The sequence below is a fragment of the Lutra lutra genome, chromosome 1 (assembly GCF_902655055.1).
Source record: "Lutra lutra chromosome 1, mLutLut1.2, whole genome shotgun sequence".
In the NCBI taxonomy this organism is placed as follows: domain Eukaryota; kingdom Metazoa; phylum Chordata; class Mammalia; order Carnivora; family Mustelidae; genus Lutra; species Lutra lutra.
Window position 1 is genome coordinate 4,180,857 of NC_062278.1, and position 27,742 is coordinate 4,208,598.

The window sequence follows — 27,742 nt, forward strand, 5'->3', positions numbered from 1 at the left end:
CCTTTGGTAAGCGACGGACCCAAAGAGGGGAGCCAGGCTTCCCTTCCCCTCCCATTATGGACTGGGGATGTGCTGGGGCCATGCAAGGAGGGGAAGCCGAGCCCGAAGCGGCTCGTGCCCCAGTGTGCCACATGCTCTTTAGGAGGACAAGGTCAGCGCAGAGACCAACGAAGTGAGAGTGGCAGAGGAGGACGGGCAGCGAGGGGAACTGGGACCCAGACATGCACTGAGGGAAGACCATGGGAGCACACAGGGAGAACAGGGCCCTTCACAAGCTCATGGCCCTCGGAGGGCACCAACCGCACCCAACCCTGACCTTGGGCGGCTAGCCTCCACGCCGAGAGAATAAATGTCTGTTGTTTCAGCGTCCGGTCCGTGGCGATTGGTGGCTGCCCAAGCCGGTGCAAACACCAGGCCGTGCCAGTTCCCGGTGGCGGGATTTACTTAGGCCACCGTGGGTCAGGCAGTTCCTCAGACCTGGAGCGGCGGGCGGCAAAGAGAAAGTGCCTGCTTTAATCCCGACCGTGAGGCTCATAAAATAAAATGTGAGCAAAACCGCGTCTGATGAATTTTGTTGTTTCCCTGACTTGGAAGGACCTGCCGCCCGTTCAAAGAGAAGCACAACATATTTGTTCCACCTGCAGTCAAAGGAAGGCTCTATCCGGGGACGCGCCCAACCACGGCGGCAGCTTGTCCCCCCCGGGAAAGGCGGAGGGCATGCTCAGTCCCACGCGGGGGCTCCCAGCCTGTGCCCAGGACCAGGGCCGTGCCCTTCCCTCCGGAGCGCAGATGTGGTGCCCGGCCGGCCCGGGGAAGGACCGCTCTGTTTTCTTCTTTAACACGCGTACTTACAGCTCATCTTCGAAGCAGATTTTGGCAAACTTGTCCTTGCCGCCGCCGCTGAGCAGGCGATAGGCGTAGGTGTTCAAGGGGCACGGGGTCCAGTGGTCGCATCTCTGCCTTTTAGGGGCGGGGGCTGCAGCAAACAACAGCGAAGGCGTCAGCGGCGCCCGGGACGTCACACTGGCGCGCCCGCTGCCCGCCCCGGGACTCCACACGGGCACGAGCCCGCTGCCCGCCCGGGGACTCCACACGGGCACGAGCCCGCTGCCCGCCCCGGGACTCCACACGGGCACGAGCCCGCTGCCCGCCCCGGGACTCCACACGGGCACGAGCCCGCTGCCCGCCCCGGGACTCCACACGGGCACGAGCCCGCTGCCCGCCCCGGCCACACGGGCACGAGCCCGCTGCCCGCCCCGGGACTCCACACGGACACGAGCCCGCTGCCCGCGGGACTCCACACGGGCACGAGCCCGCTGCCCGCCCCGGGACTCCACACGGGCACGAGCCCGCTGCCCGCCCCGGGACTCCACACGGACACGAGCCCGCTGCCCGCGGGACTCCACACGGGCACGAGCCCGCTGCCCGCCCCGGGACTCCACACGGGCACGAGCCCGCTGCCCGCCCCGGGACTCCACACGGACACGAGCCCGCTGCCCGCCCCGGGACTCCACACTGGCGCGAGCCCGCTGCCCGCCCCGGGACTTCACACTGACGCGAGCCCGCTGCCCGCCCCGGGACTCCACACTGACGCGCCCGCTGCCCGCCCCGGGACTCCACACTGGCGCGAGCCCGCTGCCCGCCCCGGGACTCCACACTGGCGCGAGCCCGCTGCCCGCCCCGGGACTTCACACTGACGCGCCCGCTGCCCGCCCCGGGACTCCACACTGGCGCGCCCGCTGCCCGCCCCGGGACTTCACACTGACGCGCCCGCTGCCCGCCCCGGGACTCCACACTGACGCGAGCCCGCTGCCCGCCCCGGGACTCCACACTGACGCGAGCCCGCTGCCCGCCCCGGGACTTCACACTGACGCGCCCGCTGCCCGCCCCGGGACTTCACACTGACGCGCCCGCTGCCCGCCCCGGGACTCCACACTGACGCGAGCCCGCTGCCCGCCCCGGGACTCCACACTGACGCGAGCCCGCTGCCCGCCCCGGGACTCCACACTGGCGCGAGCCCGCTGCCCGCCCCGGGACTTCACACTGACGCGCCCGCTGCCCGCCCCGGGACTCCACACTGGCGCGCCCGCTGCCCGCCCCGGGACTTCACACTGACGCGCCCGCTGCCCGCCCCGGGACTCCACACTGACGCGAGCCCGCTGCCCGCCCCGGGACTCCACACTGACGCGAGCCCGCTGCCCGCCCCGGGACTTCACACTGACGCGAGCCCGCTGCCCGCCCCGGGACTTCACACTGACGCGCCCGCTGCCCGCCCCGGGACTTCACACTGACGCGCCCGCTGCCCGCCCCGGGACTTCACACTGACGCGAGCCCGCTGCCCGCCCCGGGACTTCACACTGACGCGCCCGCTGCCCGCCCCGGGACTTCACACTGACGCGAGCCCGCTGCCCGCCCCGGGACTTCACACTGGCGCGCCCGCTGCCCGCCCCGGGACTCCACACGGACACGAGCCCGCTGCCCGCCCCGGGACTTCACACTGACGCGAGCCCGCTGCCCGCCCCGGGACTCCACACTGACGCGAGCCTGCTGCCCGCCCCGGGACTTCACACTGGCGCGCCCGCTGCCCGCCCCGGGACTCCACACTGACGCGAGCCCGCTGCCCGCCCCGGGACTTCACACCGGCACGAGCCCGCTGCCCGCCCCGGGACTCCACACTGGCGCGCCCGCTGCCCGCCCCGGGACTCCACACGGACACGAGCCCGCTGCCCGCCCCGGGACTCCACACTGACGCGAGCCCGCTGCCCGCCCCGGGACTTCACACCGGCGAGCCCGCTGCCCGCCCCGGGACTTCACACCGGCGCGCCCGCTGCCCGCCCCGGGACTTCACACTGGCAAGACGCTGGTGGAGGGGAGAAGGGGTCACCAGCGTCTCATCGGTGGCGTCAGAAATTCCCCTAAACATACAGCAGACTTCTGCGGCATTTGTCTTACAATAACAAACACGTGAAAGGGAGAGGATGTGGGGTGGGCATCACAGTTTCAGAAGGGGTGGGAGCGCCTGCCCGGGGCTGGTCACCTCCCGGACGTTCTCCGCACGCAGTGTGTGTTTTGCATCCCAATTAAAGAGAGCTCGCTGGGTCTGAGAGGGCTGGCGAACAAGGAAACGGCCAGGCATGGGACAGCCATCCAGCTTGTGTATTTACACACCCTGAAACACGCACGCGCACACACACACATGTACACACAGGCCCGGACCCCCACTCGGGCCATGGAGGACCCTCTTCCTTCCCTTGAGCCTGAGGCACTGGGCTCCGCTGCCGGGGATGCTATGAGGTCAGTGCTGACAGGCCAGGGAGACGGCTCCCCAGCACCCCCACACTGCAGGGCTCAGCCATCGGCAGGGGTGGGGACCTGCCTGAGGCTGCCCCCCGCCCCGCGGCTGGGTGCTCTTTGGCCATTGACACCGTGTGAACCTCCCTGCTCACCTCAAGGTATGGGTGGCTGAGTGTGTTGCCCCGCTGAGCTGGAGGGGGGAGCACGGGGAAGCCAATGTGCCTCTAGCCTCAGGGCCCCGGGTAAGGGTAGGGGACACAGAGTTCTCCAGGGAGTACACGCCCCTTCACAGCCTTCACATCACCCCGCCTCTACTCACCTGCCCCGCCCCCGGGGCTGACCTCTCTGCTGCCCTGCTTCCTTTCTCTTTAATATCCTATGGTTCCCAGGGATGGGGGCTGCTTCCTCTCCACTCTACTCCCAGCCCCAAGGTGGTGTGCGTACACACAGCTGCCCCACTGTTTGTTGACCGACTAAGTGGACATCTGCCCTTTGGAGGAGGAGAAATGTCCTGGACGTCAGTGAACCTGAACCCTGTCCCTGCCCCGAGCCCCGTGCAAAGCCACAAAGGACAGGGAGGCTTTCTGAACACTTATGGCTATAGCTCCGGTCCACCTTTACTAATTTTTCTTCCTACTAGTCAATATTTTTAAACAAGAAAGGGCCACGGGATATTCCTTTTCCTTATTTAATTTCTGCAGAAGAAAATCAGAAGTAAAAGAAAAGCAGAATAAGGGAAAAAGTCCTACACATTCTCACTCTAAAGAATCTTACTGTTCTACTTTTTGGCACATTTTCTTCCAGACTTTTCTGTGCATACAGATGGCATCTGCAAAGTTGGTGAACACAGATCAAACATATTCAAGCAGTGTGTCACTTACATAAATTTTCAAGCAATATATCCGCTAAGATTTTCTTAATCTCCAGATACCTAAGTTTAGAGCAAGGGGTCCAACCATTTACGTGAAAAAGTGCTATAAGTACATATATTCTCAGTGTCTCTGGATTGGGGGCACTACAGTGTATTTATTTTAGCTCTTTTTAAAAAAATTAATAATAATATCCATTACTTTAAATGTAGAGGTAATTTACCTAAAAACACATGAGCATATCTGAAAATGTAACATACTGTTTAAAAGTAGGTATGTCCTGGGGTGCCTGGGTGGCTCAGCCGGTTGGGTGTCTGCCTTTGGCTTAGGTCATGATCCCAGGGTCCTTGGTAGAGCCACGTATCGGGTCCCTGCTCCACGGGGAGTCTGCTTCTCCCTCTCCCTCTCCCTGCAGCTCTCTCTGCTTGTGTGCTCTCTCTCCCTCTGTCAAATAAAATCTAAAAAAAGAAAAGTAGGTATGTCCTATTTCCTGACTTACAGACATCCTGTGTATACAGCCGATCCAGTGCAAATACTTTTTTTTTTTAAATTAACTTATTTGAGAGAGAGAGAGAGAGAGATGGAAAGCACTTGTGTGCAAACCCGGGGAGGAGCAGAGGAAGAGGAAGAGAAGTAGACTCTGAGCCTGACATGGGGCTCGATTCCAGGACCTGAGCTGAAATCAAGAGTCAGCCGCTTAACCCACTGAGCCACCCAGGCACCCCCAGGGTGAATATTCCGAAAGTGGGTTGGATCCTCATTTATCCTACCTGTCACCTGCATTGCTTAGTGTAGGTGATGTTGTCCCCTTAGTCTCCCCAAGCACAGGGACCTGCTCAATTCTGTGTGGACCCACACAGATGACACCAGAGTCACGGACTGCCCTCTGCTCTTGGAGAAGGACACTCTTAGTGGGTCCTTATGCCTTCATCACAGGCTGTAGGACTGCACTGGCTATGGGATCCTCTCAACCCAGTGATGGAAAGGATCCACGTCTGTCCAGAATGTGCTGGGCACACTGACAGGTGTGATGTGTTCACTGGCAGAGGTGGACAGTCCCCCACGTACCCAACAGATCTTTTTTTTTAAGATTTTATTTTATTTTATTTATTGGACAGAGAGTAGGCAGAGAGGCAGGCAGAGAGAGAGGAGAAAGCAGGCTCCCTGCTGAGCAGAGAGCCTGATGCGGGGCTCTATCCCAGGACCCCGAGATCACGACCTGAGCCAAAGGCAGAGGCTTTCACCCACTGAACCACCCAGGCGCCCCTACCCAACAGATCTTAAGAGATAAGGCCCTGAGACCACGTCATACCTCCTGACCCCTACATGGTAGGGTAATCTGGAGACAGAACAATAGCAGATTAATACAGAGCTAGCGATAGTAACAGGAAAAGTTACTTTGCTTTGTTTTAAAGCCAGGAGCCAGGGCTCTAAGTGGGAGAGGGATATAGGGGAAGCTGGTCAGGAGGAAAAAAAGGGACTAGTGGAGCAGTGTGGGCTGGGTCCCAACTTGAGCTATTTCCTATTCTCAGCTCCACTTGGCTGGGGCTCAGGGACGGGAACAAGGTGAACGGCCCGGCAGAGCAATCGCAGTACCAGACAAGACTCGGCCTGCCCATCTCTCCTACCCTCTTACCCCGCACATCCCCCGAAGGCCTGACGCTCGAGTTTCCCAGTGCAGCCGTCCCTGGGGGCCCATGTGGATGATCTCCCATTGCCTCCTCATCCTGTGGGGTCATATGGTTGACCACAGGGCAGCCAACACCCCTAGGTGCTGAGGTGGACTGGGAGCAGGACCCCATGCCTCGCAGGGAGTGCCGAGGGCAGGTCTTCCGTGACTGCGGCCTGCCACGCAGAGGCCCCAGCAGAATGTGGGTGCCGTTCAGGTGGGTATGCATAGGTGCGTTTCCCCCGAGGGAGGGCCTTGACTTTCATCAGATTCTCCGAAGACAATGTGTCTGTGACCAGGGAGGAAAGGGTGGTGGCATTTTCTCACAGGGCCTGGGAGTGGTCGCTTAGTTTGTGTGGCATTTCAAAAAGGCTTGCTTGACCTTCTACCCATTCCCTAGAAGCATAAAACGTCATTATGGGAACAAAGAAATAAGATCATATTTTTGTTCGGGGTGAGGGTGTGGAGATGTAGACACACCTTCTCAGAAGACAGAGCTCTTTCCAAACCCTACCTCTCCCGACCATGTTCCCCACCAGATTCACAGATCTTTATTCCAAAACTATCTGTTAAGTACCAGATACTGTGCTACATGTAGGTCCTCAGAGCTTTTTCTGAAATTTCCTTCCCCAAATATTGGATGGTAAAATGCACAAGAATACGTGGGAGCGGACGCCCAGCCAGGAGGAGCAGTGGGTCTGCTCATCGGTATCCTGCTTCCCTGTCTCCTGAAACGCCTGCCTGTTGGTTTAAGTAAGGCCTGGGGCCCTGACCGGCCGTGTAGCTCAGCATGGCGGGCCTCCTGCCGTGAACTGCAGTCTTAGAGGTCATTCTCTTGCAGAGAGAAGTCTTAGCTTACTTCTTATCTTTACATTCACTAAAACAAATAGAGGTTCTTAGGCTCCACATTGAACCCATAGATTTTTAATTTCCTGGAGCAGGGTCCAGGAACCTGTCTTTCTGAAATACTTCCTGATTTGGGAACCATAACAACACTCACCCCTTTAAGTGAGGAAGGTGGTTCCAGAAATGTGTTCCTGCTGTGTATGCCAGGCAAACAAGGAGGGTGCTGCCTGGGCCTGCGTTTGGCCACATTGTAGCCAGGTCAACTCGCCTCATTGTTCTGGATGAGATTAAAGTCCAGTCCACAGAAATAATAGCCCAGAAGCCACGGAAGAGTGCTGGTCTCTCTGACAGTCAGTGATCATGGTTTCTTGGATGCCCCAAGGACGGGGAAGGGGGACAGAATGTCAGCACACCGGTTTGTCCTGCTCGGAGATGCCGATGTGGAAGGATGCCTAACCCCATGGAGAGACTGTGGGGTGTGGTACTCTGTCACCTCTCCTGGACCTCTGTCTCCAAGTCCCCCCACAGACAGTGACATTGCTGCTTCTGTGCCCTTGCTGTGGGGGCCAGGTAAGGTTGCTAAGGCCCTACCAGCTAGACAATGCAGCACCCTGCATGGGAGGGTTCATTTTGGAACCAGAAGAACCTCAGACATAGAGACACCGGCAATGTCCCTTCCATGACAGAGGAGGGATCACGAAGGCACTGACCGGCAGTTAGGGGCAGAATTAGAATTAAATGTAGTTTTTCCGGCTTTTCCTTGAGACAGCAGGCGTTAGCGGTCGCCAGCTCCTTCCATCTTGGCTGAGGATCTAGGAAGGTGGCTCAACAGGGCTGATTTGGTTGGCTTGGTTCGGTCTCACCAGAGCTTCTAAGAAAATGATTCAATGACCTCACATCTGAAGTATATGGGAGAAACTTTCAACAGGATCCTCCTTCTACTTACTCTCTCCTGAAACCGATCGTTGGGGGCTGGGTTCTAAGCTGTGTGTGGGGGTGGTGTATGTGGCTTCCCACCAGACTTACTCGTCCATGGATGCACAAATTCTCCCTGCACAGACACTGACAAAATACTGTCAACACTGCATGCCGTCCTCACCACCACAGGGACCGCAGTGAACAGAATAGCTCTCATCTTGAGTGCAAGAGACAGAAAGCAAGCTAGGATAGATCATCACTGACTGTGATATATGCCATGTGGGGAACAGGCATTGACAGCCTCCAATGTATATAAAAACTCCCTGCAAATCAACAAGAACAGAACCACCCCGCAGAAAATGGGCAAGACACAAATGCAAGATCTGCAGAAGGGGGCGGGGCACGGGGACAAAGGTCCGGTACGCACAGTTGCGGCCTGCCCCAAACGGCGCCCAGCCGAAAGGTCAGCACATTTTGGTAACAACTACACATCTGCAAGATAGGACAGCTGGTTCTGCGACGAGGTATTCAGACAGAAAGATGTCCTTAAACACCCCAGAGGGGTTGGGGGGGACTGGTGTGGAAAATGGGGAGAAGGGGAAGGAGACAATAAAACCAGAGCAGCCCTCGTCCATGCCGGTGGGGAGGATGGGTAGAGGGACACTGAGGCCTGCGGGGAGAGAGGGAGCCACGGGGTTCCCTTTCCCGGACAGCAGGCCTCTTTCATGAAGGGGCCAGACTGGTAGCAAGCCCTCTCGCTCAGTATGAGGAATGGAGTGACCCAGAGCGGTCAGTGCGCCAACTCCTAACAATGGCCCAGGCTCTGGAGTAGGAAGAGAGGGGCCAGGTCTAGAAAACCAGAGAGATTCAGGGGGACTTGGGATGGGCTCAGATTTACAATCTCGTAAAGACGGCAGGGCGGGGGTGGGGGGCATCGACATGAGGATGGTATGAACCCTGGGGAGCACGGACTTGCAGGGTAAGAATTAACTTCAGAAAACCCAAGACAGGATCACAGGGCCTCTGAGGCCACACAGGGAGTTGGGTCCCTTTACGGGAATAGTTTAAGGGCGCCTGGGTGGCTCAGCTGGTGACCATCTGCCTTCAGCTCAGGTCATGATCCTGGGGTCCTGGGATCAAGTACTGCATTGGGTTCCGTGCTCAGCGGGGAGCCTGCTTCTGTCTTCCCTGCCTCCCCGCCAGACTTGTGCTCAATCTCTCGATCACTCTCTGGCAAATAAATAAAAACTTTTTTTTTTTTAAAGAATAGTTTATGAAGTGGAAAAGCAACCTACGGATTAGGTGAAAGCCCAGGATCCGGGGGAGGGGTGTGTGCGTCAGGGCCAAGGACAAGTGGGCTCAGTCCAGACAGCCTTGGCCATGGGGGGAGGTGCTCGGCATGTGCCTCTGGCTCCTCCGCCCCTTTCTCTCCATGCCCAACACTGATCTCACACGTCAACATGCCCCTCTCTTTGCTTCATGTTGGACCAGACATGAGGGGTCACTGAGGACGTTTAGAACAGACATTCCCAGGAGGGTGTCAGAGTCATTGTGCTGAGCCGAGCGCAACAGAGGTTCCTGTGCTGATGGCAGGAGCTACACTCATCCTTGGACCCTGTCCAAAGCCAGGGATCACCACCTCCCTGGATACTCTGCAGGCATGGAAGAATGCAGGTGTCCAGAGGGGCAAGGCACCTGCTGAGGCAGCATCTGACCAAACCAAAGGGCACTTGTGCTTTCTCTGAGGCCATTCCCTGGGGTCCTGACAATGGCATGGAGTGAGCCCTGCTACAAAGCCCCCAGAGCCCCAAAGCTGGTGCAGTGCCTTCTACTCTCTTAGCCACATGAGCCCCAGACCCTCTATCAATCACTAGGCTCAACCCCCAAACTCTGAGCCCACCAGATGCCCAGGAAAGCTGCGTCCCTCCGAAGTGGAGCCCCAGCCAGCCAGAGCCAGGACGCAGCCCTCACACCAGCTGCAGCCACCCCTCTACTGTGCTCCTGCCGCCTTTGGGTTTCCAATAACCGGACAGTGCTGTAGTCCTGGGGAAGGTGACAGGGCCTCCCTGGCCTGCACTGGTAGGAGTGGGAAACTCGTGAATGGGCCCTTCTGAAAGGGCTGGCATCAGAGGCAGCTCCTAGGAGCAAACCCATGTCCTGGGCAGACTTTGAGTTTCATGTGACAACAGAGAAAATGAGAAAGACTTGAGGGTGTCCCCCACACCCTCAGGTGCAGGGCTCCGCCTCAGTGCTGGGACTCCTCCCCGGTCTGCCCAATGGCAAGCACGTGCACTGCGGAAACTTTATTACAAATACAAACACCAGGGCGCCTGGGTGGCTCAGTGGGTTAAAGCCTCTGCCTTCGGCTCAGGTCACGATCCCAGGGTCCTGGGATCGAGTCCCTCATCGGGCTCTCTGCTCAGCAGGGAGTCTGCTTCCTCCTCTCTCTCTGCCTGCCTCTCTGCCTCCTTGTGATCTCTGTCAAATAAATAAATAAAATCTTTTAAAAAATATATAAACACCAAGGGGCCCTTGGGTAGAACAGCTGGTTCAGTGTCCAACTCTTGGTTTTGGCTCAGGTCAAGGTCTCAGGACCCTGAGATCGAGCCCCATGTCAGGCTCCACACTCAGTGCTGAGTCTGCTCGACATTCTCTCTCTCTCCCTCTCCCTCTTCTCCTTCCTCTGCGCTCTCTCTAAATAAATAAATTCTTTTTTAAAAAATTAAAAAATAAAACAGTTGGTCACAGTTGATTTCTAGAAACTGTTGGGTTTTGGGGGCAGGGTCATAAAAGGCAATTAATCTGAAAAGGAATCACTTTTATACATTTTTCAAAAAGAGTTTGTTATTTTTTAACATTTTCTCTTTAAGCAATCTCTACACCCAACATGGGGCTCGAACTCTCAACCCCAGACCAACAGTCACATGCTCCACCGCCTGAGCCAGCCAGGCACCACCCTCCCCCGCCCCCAACTTTTACAAATTTTTTAAATCATCACCCAATTCTTCATATTTGTGCGAATTAATTTTCTACAATTTATTTCTGTATTAAAAATATACCTATTTACAATGAGATTCTCAAAAAGGGGACTGATTACCCCTTGAGCGTCCCGCCCATTTTCCAATTGAGAGTCTAGTGAAGACTTCGTGATTTCACATCATTCGCTAATGCAGTTGTACTCCCAGTGCTAATTTTTATTTAATGCATCTTGGAAATGGGGTTTCTTTGCTTTTTTATCATCATAATTTGCCTTGGGGGGGGTCTCACACAGGGATGAGCAGGTGTGTCTACCTTGGAAAGGGGTGGGAACTGAAGGGGCAGGTATTCCCCCCCCACCCTCTCCTCCTCCCTCCTCCCGCCCCTCCTCCTTCCCCTCCTCACTTTCTCATGACTGTCATCATCCTCATCATCAACATCAACACAAAACGGCCAGCTGGGGCAGAGCTGAGGCCAGACCCCGCTCCTCACTGCCCTGACCACGGCGGGGCTCGGTACTCACCCTTCAGGAGGGGCTTCTCCGAGAGGCTCCTGAGGTTATAGACAGCACTGGTCAGGGAGACTTCTGGAATGAGCTCTGCGAGCAGGTACCCGGAGTACCATGCACATATGGAGGCGAAGAAGAAGACCACGGTCCTCAAAGTGCCTGGGGACAGACAAGTCGCCACTGTGATGCCTGGGGGACAGGTGCCATCCTAAGCCCATTTCCTGCACCAGCGTCTGCCCTGCACCCTGAGAAGTTCGCCCCCGGGGAAGTGGCGGGTGGGGATGTAATGAAGCCACCACTGCTTAGTTGGGTGTTGCTTGGACGAAGCATTTGAAGTTACAGTGACCGGTAACAGAAACAAGACATGGGTGTTTTCCGCGCCAAGTTTTTCTGTTTGCTGTTTAGAGCTTCCTCAGACGGTGACATTGGTGATTCATTAGTGGCCTCGTGACCCAACACGCCTGACATGGGCCTAAAGACCAAAGTGACTCATTCCTTTGCGAGGAGGCTTTTGGAATGGACGGCAAAGTCCAGAGGGCAGGGACTGTTTTGTTAATGCTGAGAGCAGCACCTGGTGCCCTGTGAACCTGCCAAGGGTCCTCGTGATCCTGGGAAAAGCCACCGGACCCGTCATGACCATCACAGACCCACTTGCAGGGAAATCCAAGCTGTGCACAGCGGCAAATCCCTGGAGGCGCTCCTTCTGGCTGATTGGCTCTGCTATCTTCCTCCCAGTGTTTAAGGAAAAGGCATTCCCCACTCCGAGGTCAGGGGAGGCCGAGGGGACAGCTCCCTGTCCCTTCACGGGCAAACTGCTGCCAGACCTTTCCGGTTTTACCCCTAAATATCTCACAGAGCAGGACTCGTTCGTGATCACCAAAAGGGCTACAAGGCAGAACAAGGAAGGAAAGGAGGGAGGGAGGAGAGGACAAAGGAGAGGGAGGAAAGGAAGGGAGGGGAGCGGTGGGGAGGGGAAGGCCCTCCCACCTGACCCCACAACCCCCTTGGCTGTCACACTCGGGCCAAGCACCTGGAAATAACCACCCCTCCCACAGCCACCAGACCTCCCCTCCCACTCCTGTGCTGGCCAAGGCCTCCAAATCCTCCATGCGGCCCGTGCCCCGTCCCCCGATGACAGGCACCCCGGTCCTCCCTCGATGACACTCCATGGGGCTCCCACTCTGTGGGCATGTCCTGGCCTTCTCCTCTGACTTTCCCTCCCAGGGCACAGCCTGGCCTCTCCTCCGGACCCCAAGATGAGCTTGCCCACACTCAGCTCTGAGTTCCCCATGGGGGGGCCGTATTGCCAGCCTGCTCTCTGCACTCTGAGATGTCCCAGAGGAAACCCCTTCATCGCCTCCAGCTCCCCAGAGTTGCTCCTGACCCCGTATGGCCCATCTCAGCAGATGGATGGGGTCAGAGGCCAATACCTGGGATTCTTCCTTTATTTCGCACTTCCCCTCCCAGCCCTGATGGAACCCATCAGCCGGCCTCTCAGAGTTTACCAACACCGTCAATCTTGCCTCCACAGACTCTTCTTGTCTCTACTGCCTCCCCCTCCCCAGGCCACCACCATCATAAGTCTTTCCTCTTGCTGGCCAGGAGCAAAACCTCCTGCCCCGTGCTCCAGACAACGTGTGGACTCATCGCAGGGGATGTAATAAAGGCTGTAGCGCAGCTTTGTCCCGGTCCCGGGCACAGAAGCCTAACGCCCTTGGTGTCTCCAATCTGTTAGGACACCTGCTGTTAACGGCTCCTATCAGCCACATCTGAGTCTGCTTCTGCGGGGACAGCACTGGAGGGCTGTCCTCAGGCCCTTAGGCAGCTTTAAGGGAGGGGCTGGCTGCATGCCCACAGGGCTGGTGCTTTCCGCCCTGCCCCGGAGCTCCAGGAGGAAGCCGAAAGGGAGCCGGACCGGGGTATGAAGCCAATGACATAGTGGGACCCGAGAGCTCTGGACTCCCGAGGCCTGAGGCTGGGCCCCTTCCTGCTGGTTCACACACAGAAGTGTGACGGCAGGGCGCAGAGGCCCAGACCACCCAGGCTGGGGCCTTCCCAGTATTCCACCCGGAACCCTCCTCGCTGGCTGGTGCTCTGGGTCTGTGGACCGTCTACAGGGATGTGCTCATGCCTGGGGTGGCTCCTGAGCTCAGGGGGCAGAGCTGATGGAATGGGGTGGGGTTCTTCAGATTCACCAGGACGAGCTGGTCTTTTTCAAGTGTGTGCGTCCACATCCACGACAGTCTTCCATTTTCCAAACCACGCGGTCTGAAGTTGTTAGAAGGTTATGCAGGGGTGGGACAGGGTAGACACGGCCGTTTGCAGGGCTGAAGGGACACCTCAAGCAGAGAAAACTAGCCCCAGGAAGCAAACTGGGAGCCAGTTCTGGCAACTCTGTTTGCTCTGTGCTGGGTCACACGGATCCAGGTGGGCCTAGGCCCTGTCCTGCGTGTACCTTTGTATCACTCTGTCCTCTGCCTCAGGGTGCTCTCCTCCATTACCTCCGGCCCTCTCTCTCTCTCTCCCTCCACGGCTCCCTCTCCCTCAGTACAGCCTGCCACACACCCTCACATCAACCCTTCACATGCCTTGTTGGCATAGCACACCGAGGGTCTTCCCTCTCCAGGACTGTGCCCGCGCACCGAGACAGCGTGTGGGTCGTGGAGGTTCCAGAAAATTCTGTTGGACGCACACAGAGTGAGCAGTGTGGAATGACTGCTGGAAACGGAGTCAGCATCAGTAGTGTCAGGCTCAAAGGCAGCAGTGGTCCAGTGTGTCCGTGTGTGTCAGATCACAGCTGGACTTCTTTTGTCCAAGGGTCGTAGTTAAAGAAGACAATCAGCAAACCAGAGACTCTCTGCAGAACCTTCTAGTCACCATGTCTCGTGTGAGGTCTTTGAGTCGAGGTGCTGTTTAGCTACTGGAGCAGAACACGATGCTACCTTCCACACGCGTAAAGGGCAGCGACACGCCAGGGAGACGTGGTCCTGTCTCGATGAACAAGGACACGTGAGCGGAAGTGACCCGGAGGGCCACGAGGAGCGGCCGGCAGCCCACGAGTCCTTGTAGGCACAACTGTGAACCATGCCTGCCTGGCCTGCAAGGCGGTAAGCTCCCAGCCCTGGACACGCTCCAGCGCTCCCTGTGAGGCTGTCAAGTCCCCGTGTTTCGGGTGAGGGGTGAGCCAGTGAAGTTCCAGCTGGGAGCAGCTGGATTCTGGAACTGGAGAGAAGCCAAGTCCTAGAGCCAGAACCACCTCCAGGCAGAGGGCAGATCCGGCTGTACAGACTAGGACCAGTCCACTGCGAGAGTCTGGGGACCCGTGCCAGTGGGGAGCTAGACCAGCAGCCTGTGTGCAGGCCTTATGTTCCTGGAAGTACCTGGCTGCCAGGGGGACAGACCTGGGAGCCAGACCAGCTGGGGCCAGCCAGTCTCGGGGAGGGACACCTGCTTCAGTCCCCAGGGTGAGTGCACACCAGGCGGACCTGAAGCAGTTTCCTGCGACAGGCTCGGACCCTGGGCAGCAAAGAACCCTGAGTCCCAGAGGGACACAGGTAAGCACTCATTTGGGAACAGTGGGAACCAGACCCCAGCTAACATGGCTCCCTGGGCCTGCGTGGGACTTCCGGGGGCGGGGGCAGGGCAGTAAGGACGGGGAGGAAGTATGCTGAGTTCAGGAACATTCTGTGATCCTGTAACCAGGATCTGGCCTTTTCTCGTAAAGTAATAAAGTTATCCTCAGTGGCCAACAGACATGTCCTCCTCCGGGCTTCTAACCAGCAGGTGTCACATGGAAGGGTCAGAGCAAAGGCCAGTTCTAAGCGCGGGCAGGGAGTCAGTTCAATTCCTCTCCAGAGACCCTCACTCATCCTGCATGTGTGCCTCTGTGTGTGTCTCCTACCCTCCTCCCCACGCTCAGACTCCTGGGGTCTCAGTTTGGTCCCAGACCCTTCACTTACACTGGAGAAGACAGCAGTCCCAAAACCAATTTGCATTCGGCCAGGCTACAGGTCAGGGAATCTCAGGGCACCCTCCTGCCCCTCTACCCCGGGGACCCTGAAGAAGGCACTCTGAACCCCTAAGAACACACTTTGGTGCCATCTCCTTCAACATGATGTACGACGAGGAAGCTGTCACTAGCAGCCTTGCCAAAGGGAACCCAAATCCCCCTGGATATGGCCACACCTGCTCCTTTTGTCTTGGGGAGGGGGGATGAGAGAGGGCTGAGGGTGGGTGAGCCACTTTGTGGCTCCTGTCCCTGTCCTATTGACTGAGGCTTTTTGGTAGAAAGCCTCCTGAACACCACAGGAGGTTTGGAAGGGAACCTGCCTTGAAAGTTTCACACACCAATGACCTGCTTTTGAGCACTTCGGATAACCGCTACTAGGCAGCTGTCCTAGGACAGGGGAAGAGCAGTGGCGGCTTAATTTACTTCATCCCTTCGTTCCATTGGAATGTCCCCCCTGTGATCTTTCTACCTGGGACAGACCCAGGGCTTGACCCAAGTTCCAGGAAAATGGAGCTTCCGAAAATGTTGCCAAATCCCGAGCTCACGAAGTCCAAAGTAGCTGAGATTCTGCGGGCGACTCTCTCTTAACCACACACGTCCATATAAATACAGATCCAAGTTATGCTAAAGCTTTATGCAAAAGGACCACATGGGCCACGAATGACTCACAAGGGTCACGTGTGGAAAAGGGGTCGGTAGGGGAAAGTAGTCTAAGAATACTCAGCATTTTCCACCAAGTAGCCAGCAAAATGTTATAAGAATCTAGAAATAATGAAAAAAAAAATCTTCCAAAATACTTAACATGATGGTAATGCACCATCGCTTCTTGGACTTTTGGCTAAGATCAAGTAAAAGTAATGCCCCTGCCATTGCACTCCTGGGTATGTACCCCAAAGATACAGATGGAGTGAAAAGAAGGGCCATCTGTACCCCAATGTTCATAGCAGCAATGGCCACGGTCGCCAAACGGTGGAAAGCGCCAAGATGCCCTTCAACGGACGAATGGATAAGGAAGATGTGGTCCATATACACTATGGAGTATGATGCCTCCATCAGAAAGGATGAATCCCCAACTTTTGTAGCAACATGGACGGGACTGGAAGAGATGATGCTGAGTGAAATAAGTCAAGCAGAGAGAGTCAATGATCATACGGTTTCACTTATTTGTGGAGCATAACAAATAGCATGGAGGACAAGGGGAGATGGAGAGGAGAAGGGAGTGGGGGGAAACTGGAAGGGGAGGTGAACCACGAGAAACTATGGACTCTGAAAAACAATCTGAGGGGTTTGAAGGGGTGGGGGGTGGGAGGTTGGGGGAACCAGGTGGTGGGTATTGGAGAGGGCACGGACTGCATGGAGCACTGGGTGTGGTACAAAAACAATGAATACTGTTACGCTGAAAATAAATTAAAAAAAAAAGATTAAAAAAAAAAGTAATGCTCCAAGGGAGATGTTTTCTCCCCCAAAAAGAAACATACGTTGCCACCCATTTATATAATCCACACAAGTTACCCAAAACATGGCTCTTCGTAAACAAGCAGTTTTGTAGAGAACAGGACTATTTCACACAATAAAGAAAAGTCTTGAAATCTGTCTTGCCAAACTTTGGGAATGGAGCCGCAAAGGTGGTGTTTAGAACTTCCTGGAGTGTGACCACACAGCTGGAATGTGTGCCCCAAGGAAAGAGGATGGTTTAGTCCACCACCTCCTGGCAGACAAGCTGCCCCCCGGGGAGGGGGACTGGCCACTAAAGGAGCCCAGAGAAGTTTCCATTTCTGAACTTCCCATTTTTGCACAAGGTATGCTGCCTTGCTCCAGAAGAAAAGAGCAAACCCAGTCAGGGAGAACAAAGGCGGGCGGGTTAGCTGGGAACCCCAGAGTGAGCCCTATAAGGCGAGGCAGGCAGGCAAGTGACCGCCTGACAGAGGCTGCTGTCAGGAAGGCAGGCTTTGAGAGACAACATGCCTCGTGGGATGACTTTTGTTTCCTCTTCCCTTTTTCCTATTTTTTCCCAAGCCTTCTGCAGTCTCAAGTAATTTAATATTTGGAAAATATAAAAATGGCCTTATAGAGAGATGCTAGCAGAAGTTTTATAGCCAGTGTCCATGGGGCATTCCGCATTCATCCATCCCCACCCGACTTAAGCAGGCTGCCTCACTGTTCCTCACTTGTCATGACTTCCTGGGCTGGTCAGCGGGACCTGTGGCTAGTGACCCTCAACCCTCGCCAGAGCGGCGCGGTGGAGTGGAGGAGCCCAGAAGTGCCCCTACTCCACAGCTGGCCGCCCTTTGTCTGCGGCGGCCCCCGTGCCCTCCCCCGTGGAGGGAGCCCCCTCCTCTCTGCCCGCCCTCCCCTGCTGCCTACTTGTCAGGCAGGGCATCAGACTCAAGGAGCGGGAGAGGGTGTCGGACTATCCGCATGGGAACTGGCGACTTGGCCCCTGCCCGAGCCGCTTTCTGATCCCAGGGCCAGAGCAGGACCCAGCCCTAGCGCCTGCCCCGCCCTCGGGCCCGCGCAGGGGCCCGGGGGGGGGGGGGGTTTCCCCAAGTAGGGCGAGGGGACAGCTCTCCCCTGCCGAGTCCCCTCTCCCTCCTCTGGCAGGGAGGTCGCACTCACCCGCCGTCCCCAGGCGCATCCTCCAGGTGCAGCTCTCTGGCAACCCAAGCGAGCCTCGCAGGAGCCCCGCGGCGACAGAGACGCACCCTCCCTCGAAGCGGCCAGCGGCGAAGAGGAAGGAGAGCAAAGGGCGGGCGGAAGCGTGGGCCGGGTGCGGGCCGGGCGGGTGCTGGCCGGGCGGGTGCTGGCCTGGCAGGTGCCTGCAGCTCGGGCAGGTGCGGGCCAGGCAGGTGCGCAGGGCGGCACCCAAGAGCTCCGGCCGGCAGCCGGGGAGGGATGCTCCCTCCGTCCGGCCCTCTGCAGGCTCACAGGGGGCCAGGAGTGATGAGTAGGGTTTGTTCCCCACAGAGGACGCTGTGTCTGCCACCCACCCCTGCCCTTCTTCTTTTCAAAGATTCTATTTACCTGAGAGAGAGAGCACAAGCAGGGGGAGCGGCAGAGGGAGAGGGAGAAGCAGGGTCCCGGCTGAGCAGGACTCCCCTCCCCCCCAGGGGCCTGGGATCAAGACCTGAGCTGAAGGAAGATGCTTAACTGTGGAGCCCCCAGGGCCCAGGGACACTGTGTCCCTTAACCGTTCTTTGGCAGCCTCAGCGTCCAGTTTAATGTCTCACAGGGGGAAATGGCTACAAAGATAAATGAGCATGGCCTGAGCCTCTTAAACGTCAAAGCCAGTCCTAGCAGGGTCCAAGTTGGAGGTCAACTCCCCTGGGCCAAGGTCACAAGGCTCCCTGCTTCTTCGGGGACAGTCCTGCTGCCCTGGTGGTTTGCACAGCCCAGCACAGCCTTCCACCTCTTGTCTCCTCCTTCACTTCAGGGCTTGATTTGGGGGAGTGGGGTAAGGACAGTGCCCCCTACTCCATGGTCAGGGTCACGGGCGTGCAGGTCCTTTTGTTCATACGGAGGCCAGGGGTGCCAGGGTGGGAGTCTGGCAGGTGTTTGAAGAAAGCTTCCCAGAAGACACACCAGCTGCTCTCTGTGGACTTACATCCCGACGTCCACCAGGCTTCTGTCGCTCTTTGGAATACACTGTAGTCGTAGTGGCCTCGGGTTGCTAAGGGCAAGTTAAGGCTCCAAGCGCCATTGGTCATTTGCAGAAAGAGTGTTCGAGGTGGGCAGGGTCCTACAGAAGACCCACTCCCACTCCCAGATTCCACCAGCTCCACACTTCTCCCCCGTTCCGGTCTCTCCTCTCTGGAAAGCCCAGAGGCCTCAATAGTGCAACGCAAAGTCCCCTCCCCTAGTCCCGGGATACCCGTCATGCTGTGGCTGTCAGAAGGGGCTTCACCATGACCCTCCTCCACCAGTCTTTGCCTCCTGACAGCTCCTGGGTGGCCCCATCCAGGGGGCCTGGGAACACACATACTGTGAACAGTTTGGCTTTACTCTTCCAGGTCACTCTTACCCCACCGGCTCCCAAATCCGGGAGATCAGAAGACAGGTTCTGCACAGTTCCCAGGACTTGAGACGTGTACGCATGCCGACCTGGGCATTAAGCAAGCGCACCAGCTCGTTAAAGTGGACCTTCGTTTCACTGACCAAATCTCACGGTTGAGTAGCTCACCTGATTTTGGAGACTGAATTTTATGTCCTGTCTGTTTTCATTTTCTTTTGGATTATGGTAAAAAAAAAAAATGCATGACATAAAATTTACTATCTTTCCCAAATTTAAAAATTTACATTTAAAAAATTTACATTTAAGGGAACAGTTCAGGAGCGTTAAGTATATTCACACTGCTGTGCAACAGACCTTAAGACCTTCTTGTCTTACGAAACTGAAACTCTGTCCCTATTAATATCGAGTCCCCTTCCCCCACCCCCGTCTTGGACACACCACCATCTTTGTTTCTATGAATTCGACTACTTTAGAAACTTCACCCAAGGGACGCCTGGGTGGCTCAGCTGGTTAAGCGTCTGCCTTCAGTTCAGGTCATGATCCAGGGGTACTAGGATAGAGTCCCACTTCGGGCTCTCTGCTCAGTGAGGAGTCTGCTTCTCCTTCTCCCTCTGCTCATGCTCTCTCTCTCTCTCTCATTCACTCTCTCTCAAATAGATAAATAAAATCTTAGAAAGAAAAGAACTTCACCCAAGTGTAACATACACTATTTGTCTTTTTATCACCAGCTTATTTTACTGAATATAAAATCCTCAGGATTTCATTCTTTTTTCAGGCGGAATAATATCCTATTATATGTGTATTCCACATTTTGTTTACCCGTTTATTTGTTGATGAACACCTGGGTTATTTCCGGCTCTGGACTAATGTGAATAATGCTGCTGTGAACACAGCTGTACACATCTGTACGCATGTACATAGGTACATCTCTTCAGGGCCCTGTGTTCAGTGATCTGGGGTACATACCCAGAAACAGAGATTGCTGGACCCTATAGCAATTCTATTTTTAAGTTTTTAAGGAAACACCACGCAGTTTCCCACAGTAGCTGCCCCATTTTATATTCCTAATAACGGTGTACAAGATGCCAATTTCTCCACATCCTCACCAACACGTTTTGTTTTACTTTTTAAATTTTTACATAGTGGCCATCCTAGTGGGTATCTCGCCATGGTTTGATTTGCATTTCTCTAATTCTTAGCAATGTTGAGCATCTCCTGGGCTTGTTGGCCATCTGTGTATACACTTCGGAGAAATGCCTGTTCCAGTTCTTTGCACAGTTTATAGTCTGGTTTTGTTGTTTTGCTGAGTTGTAAGGGTTCTTCAAATATTCTGGATATGAGTTTCTTATCAGATGTACTGTTTGCAAATATACTCCCTGATGGGATAGATTGCTTCCTCAGCTGCTAACTGTGTCCTACAACACAGTCTGATATGGTCTCATTTACGTAGTTTTATTGTTGTTGTTGTTGCTGTTTTTGCTTTCGGTGTCTTGTTCAAGAAATTACCAAATCTAGTATTAGGAAGTTTCTTGTCAGGAGTTTCACAGTTTGGGGACTTACATGAAGGTCCTCGACCTTAGTTTTTGAGTTAGTTTTTGTGTGTGGTGTTAGGGAGAGCCTAACCACATTCTTTTGATGTGGATGTCCAGTTTTGCCCACACCATTTGTGAAGAGACTGGCCTTTCCCCATTGGACAGTTTTGGCACTCATGTGGAAGATCATCTGACCACACACGCGAGGGTTTCTCTTCGGGCTCTCTAGTATACTCTGTGGACATGTATGGAATATGTTGTTAGGCCAGTGCCACCTGGTCACTGTAGCTTTGGGATGAGTTTCAAAATCAGGAAGTGTGAGCCTTCCAACTTTTTCTTTTTCAAGGTTGTTCTGGCTATGCAGAGTCCCTTCGGACTTCATGGGAATTTTAGGTTGAATTTTTCTTTTCTTTTCTTTTCTTTTTTTTTAAGGTTTTATTTATTTGGGAGAGCACGCGAGAAAACAAGTGGATGGGAAGGGCAGAGGGCTGGGGGAGAAACACCCCCTGCTCTGTGGGAAGTCCAGCACGGGGCTCGGTCCCAGGACCCTGAGGTCATGACCTGAGCCGAAGGCACACGCTTAGCCAACTGATCCACCCAGGTGCCCCTAGGTTGGATTTTTCTATTTCTACCAAAAAAACACCATCGAGATTTCGATAGGGCTTGCATTGAATGTATAGATTATTTTTGGTGATATCGATAGCATCAGATATTTAACTTCCCAATCTGTAAACACCAGATGTCTTGTCATTTATGGGTCACTTCCTTATTTCTTCCAGCAATGTTTTATAGTTTTCAGTGTATAAGGTTTCCATTGCCTTGGTTAAGTTAGGGTTTGTTTTGATCTTGCTCTCATCGTCTGTATCCCAACCCCATTCCCCATTCTTAGCAGGTTTATAACAAACATGGTTACTCCAATTCCCCCTAGCAGCTCCCACTATTTAAAAATTTAAAAAGACAGGGCGCCTGGGTGGCTCAGTCAGTTAAGCCTCTGCCTTCAGCTCAGGTCATGATCTTGGGGTCCTGGGATGGAGCCAGCATTGGGCTCTCTGCTCAGCATGGAGTCTGCTTCTCCCTCTGCCTCTGCCCCTCCCCCCACTCCCTCTCCCTCTCTCTCACTCCCTCCCTCTCTCAAATAAACAAAATCTTTAAAAAAGACATAATTTCCATTTCTGGTCTATACTAAGAATTCTTTTTTTCTAAAGAGGCAATGCTATGTATATTAACAGAGAAAACTGTAAAGCAATCTATGAGGTTAATAAAAGACAATGACTATTTAAATAAATCACTGTTTAAACACTTGGAACTCTAGTCAAGAACATCAGATTATATATTATCAAGATTATATATTACTGGTGTTCCCTGGGGGACTCAGTTGGTTAAGCGTCCGACTCCTGATTTCAGCTCAGGTCATGATCTCAGCATCCTGGGATCGAGGCCCACATTGGGCTCCCTGCTCAGCGGGAAGCCTGTTTTAGGATTCTCTCTCTCTCCATCTGCCCTTGCATTCGCTCATCCACATGCACTCTCTCCCTCTGAAATAAATAAGTCTTTTTTTTTTTTAAAGATTTTATTTATTTATTTGACAGACAGAGATCACAAGCAGGCAGAGAGGCAGGCAGAGAGAGAGGAGGAAGCAGGCTCCCTGCTGAGCAGAGAGCCCGATGTAGGGCTCGATCCCAGGACCCTGAGATCATGACCTGAGCCGAAGGCAGCGGCTTAACCCACTGAGCCACCCAGGCGCCCCTAAATAAGTCTTTTAAAAAAGCTTATATATTGCTTGTAATATACATGGAAAACACACATGAGGTGCATGTTAAGTGGAAAAGCAGGAACAGAAGTGGACATTCATGCATTTAAGGCTAGAAGGAAATACGTAAAAACAAAACAGTGCTGCATACTATAAACTGGCAAATGCCATTTGCCTGAGCGTACGATAAAGCCACATCACATTAAAATTTCTTTAAGTAAGTCCGCACTAAGAGATATGGAAGCAACCGAAGTGCCGATGGGGCGAGGCATGGATACGATGTGGTGCCTGTATGCACAGTAGACTACACTCAGCTACAGGAAAGACTGATATCCCGCCGTCTGTGTCAACGCGGGGGGACTTAGAGTGTATTTTTGCCCAGGGAAGTTAAGTTAGAGAAGAACAAATCCCGTATGATTTCACGTCTCTGCGGAATCTAAAAAACAAAAGGAACAAATGAATAAAGGCAGAAACGGACTCATAAGTGCAGGAACAAACCGGTGGTTGCCAGGGGGGCCTGGGGGTGGAGGGACGGGGGACCCGGGTAAGGGACGAAGAGGCACAAACTTCTACGTGTAATAAAGGTAAGTCACAGGGATGAAAGGGACAGTTTGAGATCGTGATACCTTTGCACAGGGACAGAGGGTAAGTAGCCGTGGGAGCACGTACAGTAACGCATGGAACTGTGCGCCTGAAACTGACACGAATAGCCCCCCCTCAATTCCCCCATGTGCCCCTGGGCCTCCTGGACCACTGGCTCATCTTCGCAGCTCTTCCTTCGCTCACCCGAGGCCCAGGGCTCCCTCCCCAGGGATAGCCGCTGTCACTAACAGTTCTGGCCAGCCCTGGCCAGCCCTCGGAGCCGGTCTCTGCATATGCAAACCTGCGTGTCTCTCCCTCGGCCTCCGGACACAAACCCTGGATTGTACATGGTGTTTCACAACTTGCCTCTTGCGCTGTAACATCTCAGAAAGCTTCCTATGGAAACACACCCAGGCTTTTGCTGTTGGATGGACACATTTTTAAAATGGGCTCAGAGGGGGGCGCCTGGGTGGCTCAGTGGGTTAAGCCTCTGCCTTCGGCTCAGGTCATGGTCTCACGGTCATCGGGCTCTCTGCTCAGCGGGGAGCCTGCTTCCCTTCCTCTCTCTCTCTCTCTGCCTCTCTGCCTACTTGTGATCTCTGTCTGTCAAATAAATAAATGAAATCTTTAAAAAAAAAAATGGGCTCAGAGGGCCGTTTGGGTCATTTGCGTCTTCCGCGCTACTAACAATGGTGTAACACCTGCCGGCATCCACCTTGACATAAATGCTGAGGTGCGTTTAGAATAAACACCTGGAAGTCAGTTACGGAATCAGACGGTTGGCGAATTCTGGATTTAATGGGTATTTCCGGAGAAGTTACAGCAGTCCCCATGCCTGCCAGCCGCACAAGAGAAGGTCCCTGTGTCCAAACGATTCCCAACACATCGTATCGTCCACCTCCTTGATCTTCACTCGTCTTTGTATGATTCTGTCGGCTTCTTTCACTAAAGGGATGGCTTGGGCATATTTTCATAGGTTTAAAGGCTATTTGTGGTTTGTGTGTATTTCTTTTTCAGGAACTAGAGTGTAGTCATATAAATTCCCCGTTTTTCTCTTAAGTTATTTGTCTTTTTCTTTTTAATTTGTAGTAGCTGTGAGAAATGATTTTTTGCCTAGATAATACATTTATATATAGTCTAATTTTTTAAGCATGTGTTCAAAATAAATTGTGATAATCACCTCCTTATCCTAACAGAAAATGAGAAGTGTTGATTTCTTGGGTGTCCTTCTAGGACTTCTTTATACCTACCCCACCAAGCACTCTACCCCACCAAATGATGCACCTGCTTCAGCCAACCGGCGCACGCGCTCACGTGGCCCCACATCTGGCTTCTCAAGGTATCTTGGCGCGGCTGACCCTTGTGTAGACAGAGACTCCCACACTCTTCCAAGGGCTGCAAGGGATCTAACAGTGCTGATGGGCCGTGAGGTCTCTACCGGCTCCCGACTATAGACATCGGATGTTCTCATGTCTTGTTAGGACTGACACGGCGACAAAAGTCTTGCACACAGGACGTTTCACTTGTGTGAGATGAATAAAACAACAACAACAAATACTCAGGCTTGGGGTGCCCGGCGGGCTCAGCGGGTGGAGCATGTGACTCTAGATCTCAGGGTTGTGAGTTCAAGCCCCACACTGGGTGCAGAGCCTACTTTGAAATCATAAATGAAACAAATTCCTAGACATGGAACCGCTGAGCTTGTGTTACCTTCATTTTGACTGAAGTTTGCCCAAACACACCTGGATGGTGTGGCACTCACTGACCTACCTCTAGCTTTGCTGGTGCATGCCTGTTTCGTCTTAAGAGTTTTCTAGGATAATGTTTACTCTTCCGGATTTTCACCCTGTTTACTCAGGAAAGTACTGCTGTTTAGGATGCATCTCCCCCTAAGACACACTCAAAGGCAAACAACCAGTAACAAGGATAATATGGTATAACCCCTCCCCCAACTAATAGACACTTGCTGTACACACTGCTATGCAATTCTAAATTGTATATGACAGTTTTTATGATTCTGTAGTAATTAGTCCCTTATCATAGATAATAAAAAATTTTTCCTGTTTTTGAGTATGGACTTTTCCCCCTTGCACAATTAAAAAAAGTTATAGGATTTTTCTTTTTGCGGCTTTTGAATTCTTGTCTCGCATAGAAAGGCCTTCCCCTCCTCCCCCCATGTTTTCATTTCTTTTTAAAAATATTTTTTAAATTAGTTTTAAAGAGACTTTATGTATTTGACACAGAGAGAGTGTGCACAAAAGAGAGCACAAGCAGGGGGAGGGGCAGGCAGAGAGAGAGAGAGAGAAGCAGGCTCCCCACTGAGCCGGAAGCCCAACATGGGGCTCCATCCCAGGACCCCAGGACCCTGACCTGAGCCAAAGGCTGATGCTTCACCGACTGAGCCACCCAGGAGCTCTGGGTTTTCATTTCTTGATTAAAACATTTGATCCCTCAGGGCACCTGGCTGGCTCAGTCGTTAAGCCTCTGCCTTCGACTCAGGTAATGACCCCAGGGTCCTGGGGTTGAGCCCTGCATCGATGGCTCCTGGCTCAACGGAAGCCTGCTTCTCCCTCCCCTACTCCCTATCTCACTATGTCTCTCTCTGTCAAATAAATAAATAAAAATCTTTAAAAAAATTTGACCTCTCGATACAAGATTTCGATGGAGACCCAAACTTCCTTTCTTCCAGTTGGCCAGCCAGTGGCTCACTCTTTCTGGAAGGATCATTTCCCAGCATTGACTGAATTGCCCCTTCATCCTATGAAGTCCTATGTGTACTTGTTTTGATGTCTGGACGTTATAGTCTGTTTTCTCTGCCTCGTCTCCTGCTCAGATATTTCTTAGTGATCTCTGCATGTTCCCTTGACACACGAACTTGGGATTCCGCCGTCACGGCTCATGGCCGCAGAGTCCCCAGCACAGGACACGCTCTGTCCTGGAGGCCGTACTGAGAGATCTTTTTGTGCGCTCACAACAGCCTGAAGGGAAGCCCTCTTAGCTGTCTCACAGATGGTGAGGTGAAGCATCCACTGTCACGAAGGCCATCAGTCAGCGAGTGGGGACTCCAAAGGATTCCATGGGAGTCCAAGCGGATGTTCTCCGTGAGTGCACGTGCTCACTGAAATCACAGCTACAGCACAACCGGGGCCTCCTAACAGCTGTGTTCCACAGTCAGGACCCCTCAGTTCTGTCTGCTTGGGTCTGCAGAGTGACCCGGCTGCTAACTTGAATTCTCCATTGCAAAGATCCACAGCATATCAAATGCTAAATGAGACCTTTCAAATTTTCTTGTAAAGAACTAGATTTAGCTTCTTTATGACGAAGTTGAGTGTTTTTCGTATTTATTGCACAGATGGAGATTGAATGTGTTGAAATGCCTGGAAATTTCTGGAAATGAACTTCCCTTCTCCTTCCACAGGTGTCTTACCCTTTATTTTCCATCCTTTGTTTCTCTGGGCTGCACTATGTTGAGCTTTTTCAGACTTCACTCTCTGGTTCACGAATCACATACTCAGCTCTATCTAATCCGCTGGTAAACCTGTTCTTTTGAGTCTGTTGTTACGGTCACATTTTTATTTCTAGAAACATGATTTGGATATTTCTCAGAGTTGCTATGTTGTTTTTTATAATTTTCTGTTTACTAAAGGTATCTTACAGTCTCCTCTTGTTTTATTAATCATAATTAGCCTAGCTAGTTAATATATCGGCTGATTACAATTTGTCTGAAATTTTCACAAGCTTTTTTCTTGGTTCTAGATTATGGAGATTTTGCCTGACTGGCTATGCACTGGGCATTGTATTTGAAAAAATATATATATGAAAAAATGTCTTGAAGTCAGTGGAAGTAATTCAGTCCTGAAAATCTCTGTGTTCGTTTTTGCTAGGGGAGTCATTACCACTCTGGGGCATCTATAAGAAAACAGAGTCAAGGCTTGAAAACTCATGGGTGACCCAGTTAATTGAAAATGGGCTATAATTCAACATAAGCCATTCATTGAAGTTGGTGCCTATCCTGATGGAGTTGGGCTCCATTTTTTTTTTTTTTTGCATGGAGGATCTACTATCATACTCCTTGATGCTAACTTGGGGGGTTCACAAGTGCCCTTGGATAAAATGTAGTTTCCTGGCATGCTTCCCCCAGAGGAGAGGGTGTATCTTTGAGGAGCCGAGGAAGACAGTGAGCTTACTATGGAGTAGGGGGCAAATGGCAGCTGGGGTGTTGGAGGAACAGTATAGTAAACAAGGAGTAATGCGTTTTCAACAAAAGTGCCGTCAACTCTAACGGACAGCCAGCAGAAGAGATAAAAGATGAGGGGAAGGTAGATCTACCCCTGAGACTGGTAGCTGGGGATAATGAGGCCCCCTCCATGACATCTACACCAGCACTCACAGCGGGTCTCTCCAGAGAGACCTTCCCTGAATGGCCAAGAGAACAAGCCCAGAGCCTCACCCCTCTCTCCCTGCTACTCTTCTTTACTACCTCTAGCACTATCCTGCCCTTCTCCTTGCTTGAGGACCTGTGTATGTCTGCCTCCTTCAGCAGAATATAGGCCCCACCAAAGCAGGGCCTCATCCCACACACTGCCAGGCCCCGGTGCCTAGCACAGAGTCTGATGCCAAAAGGATTCTCACCAGATCTCTGGCGAACCCATGCACACGTGAACTAACGTGTGAACCGCTGACTCCACTAAAGGTGTGTGACACAGGTCAGGAGGGACAACAGACGGCAGGGGGAAGCGTTAGGATTCTGAATTAGATACTGAACCTCAATGTCTTAGAG

General features: G+C 53.4%; 1 protein-coding gene across 2 annotated transcripts in view; it reads right to left on the reverse strand.

Moving 5' to 3' along the window:
* The window catches only part of FAM3B (FAM3 metabolism regulating signaling molecule B), a 53,613-nt gene that overhangs the window by 20,303 nt on the left and 5,568 nt on the right, over nucleotides 1-27,742 (reverse strand). The window contains exons 1-3 of one of the 2 annotated variants that reach the window (XM_047719803.1): nucleotides 17,706-17,879; nucleotides 11,096-11,239; nucleotides 853-976 (exon numbers count right to left, since the gene is read on the reverse strand). In XM_047719803.1, the coding sequence (XP_047575759.1) occupies nucleotides 853-976; nucleotides 11,096-11,239; nucleotides 17,706-17,724 (287 nt within the window). In that variant the 5' untranslated portion in view covers nucleotides 17,725-17,879. Of the gene's footprint in view, nucleotides 1-852; nucleotides 977-11,095; nucleotides 11,240-17,705; nucleotides 17,880-27,742 lie in introns of those variants that run through there. The other variant, XM_047719800.1, reaches the window with a different exon arrangement.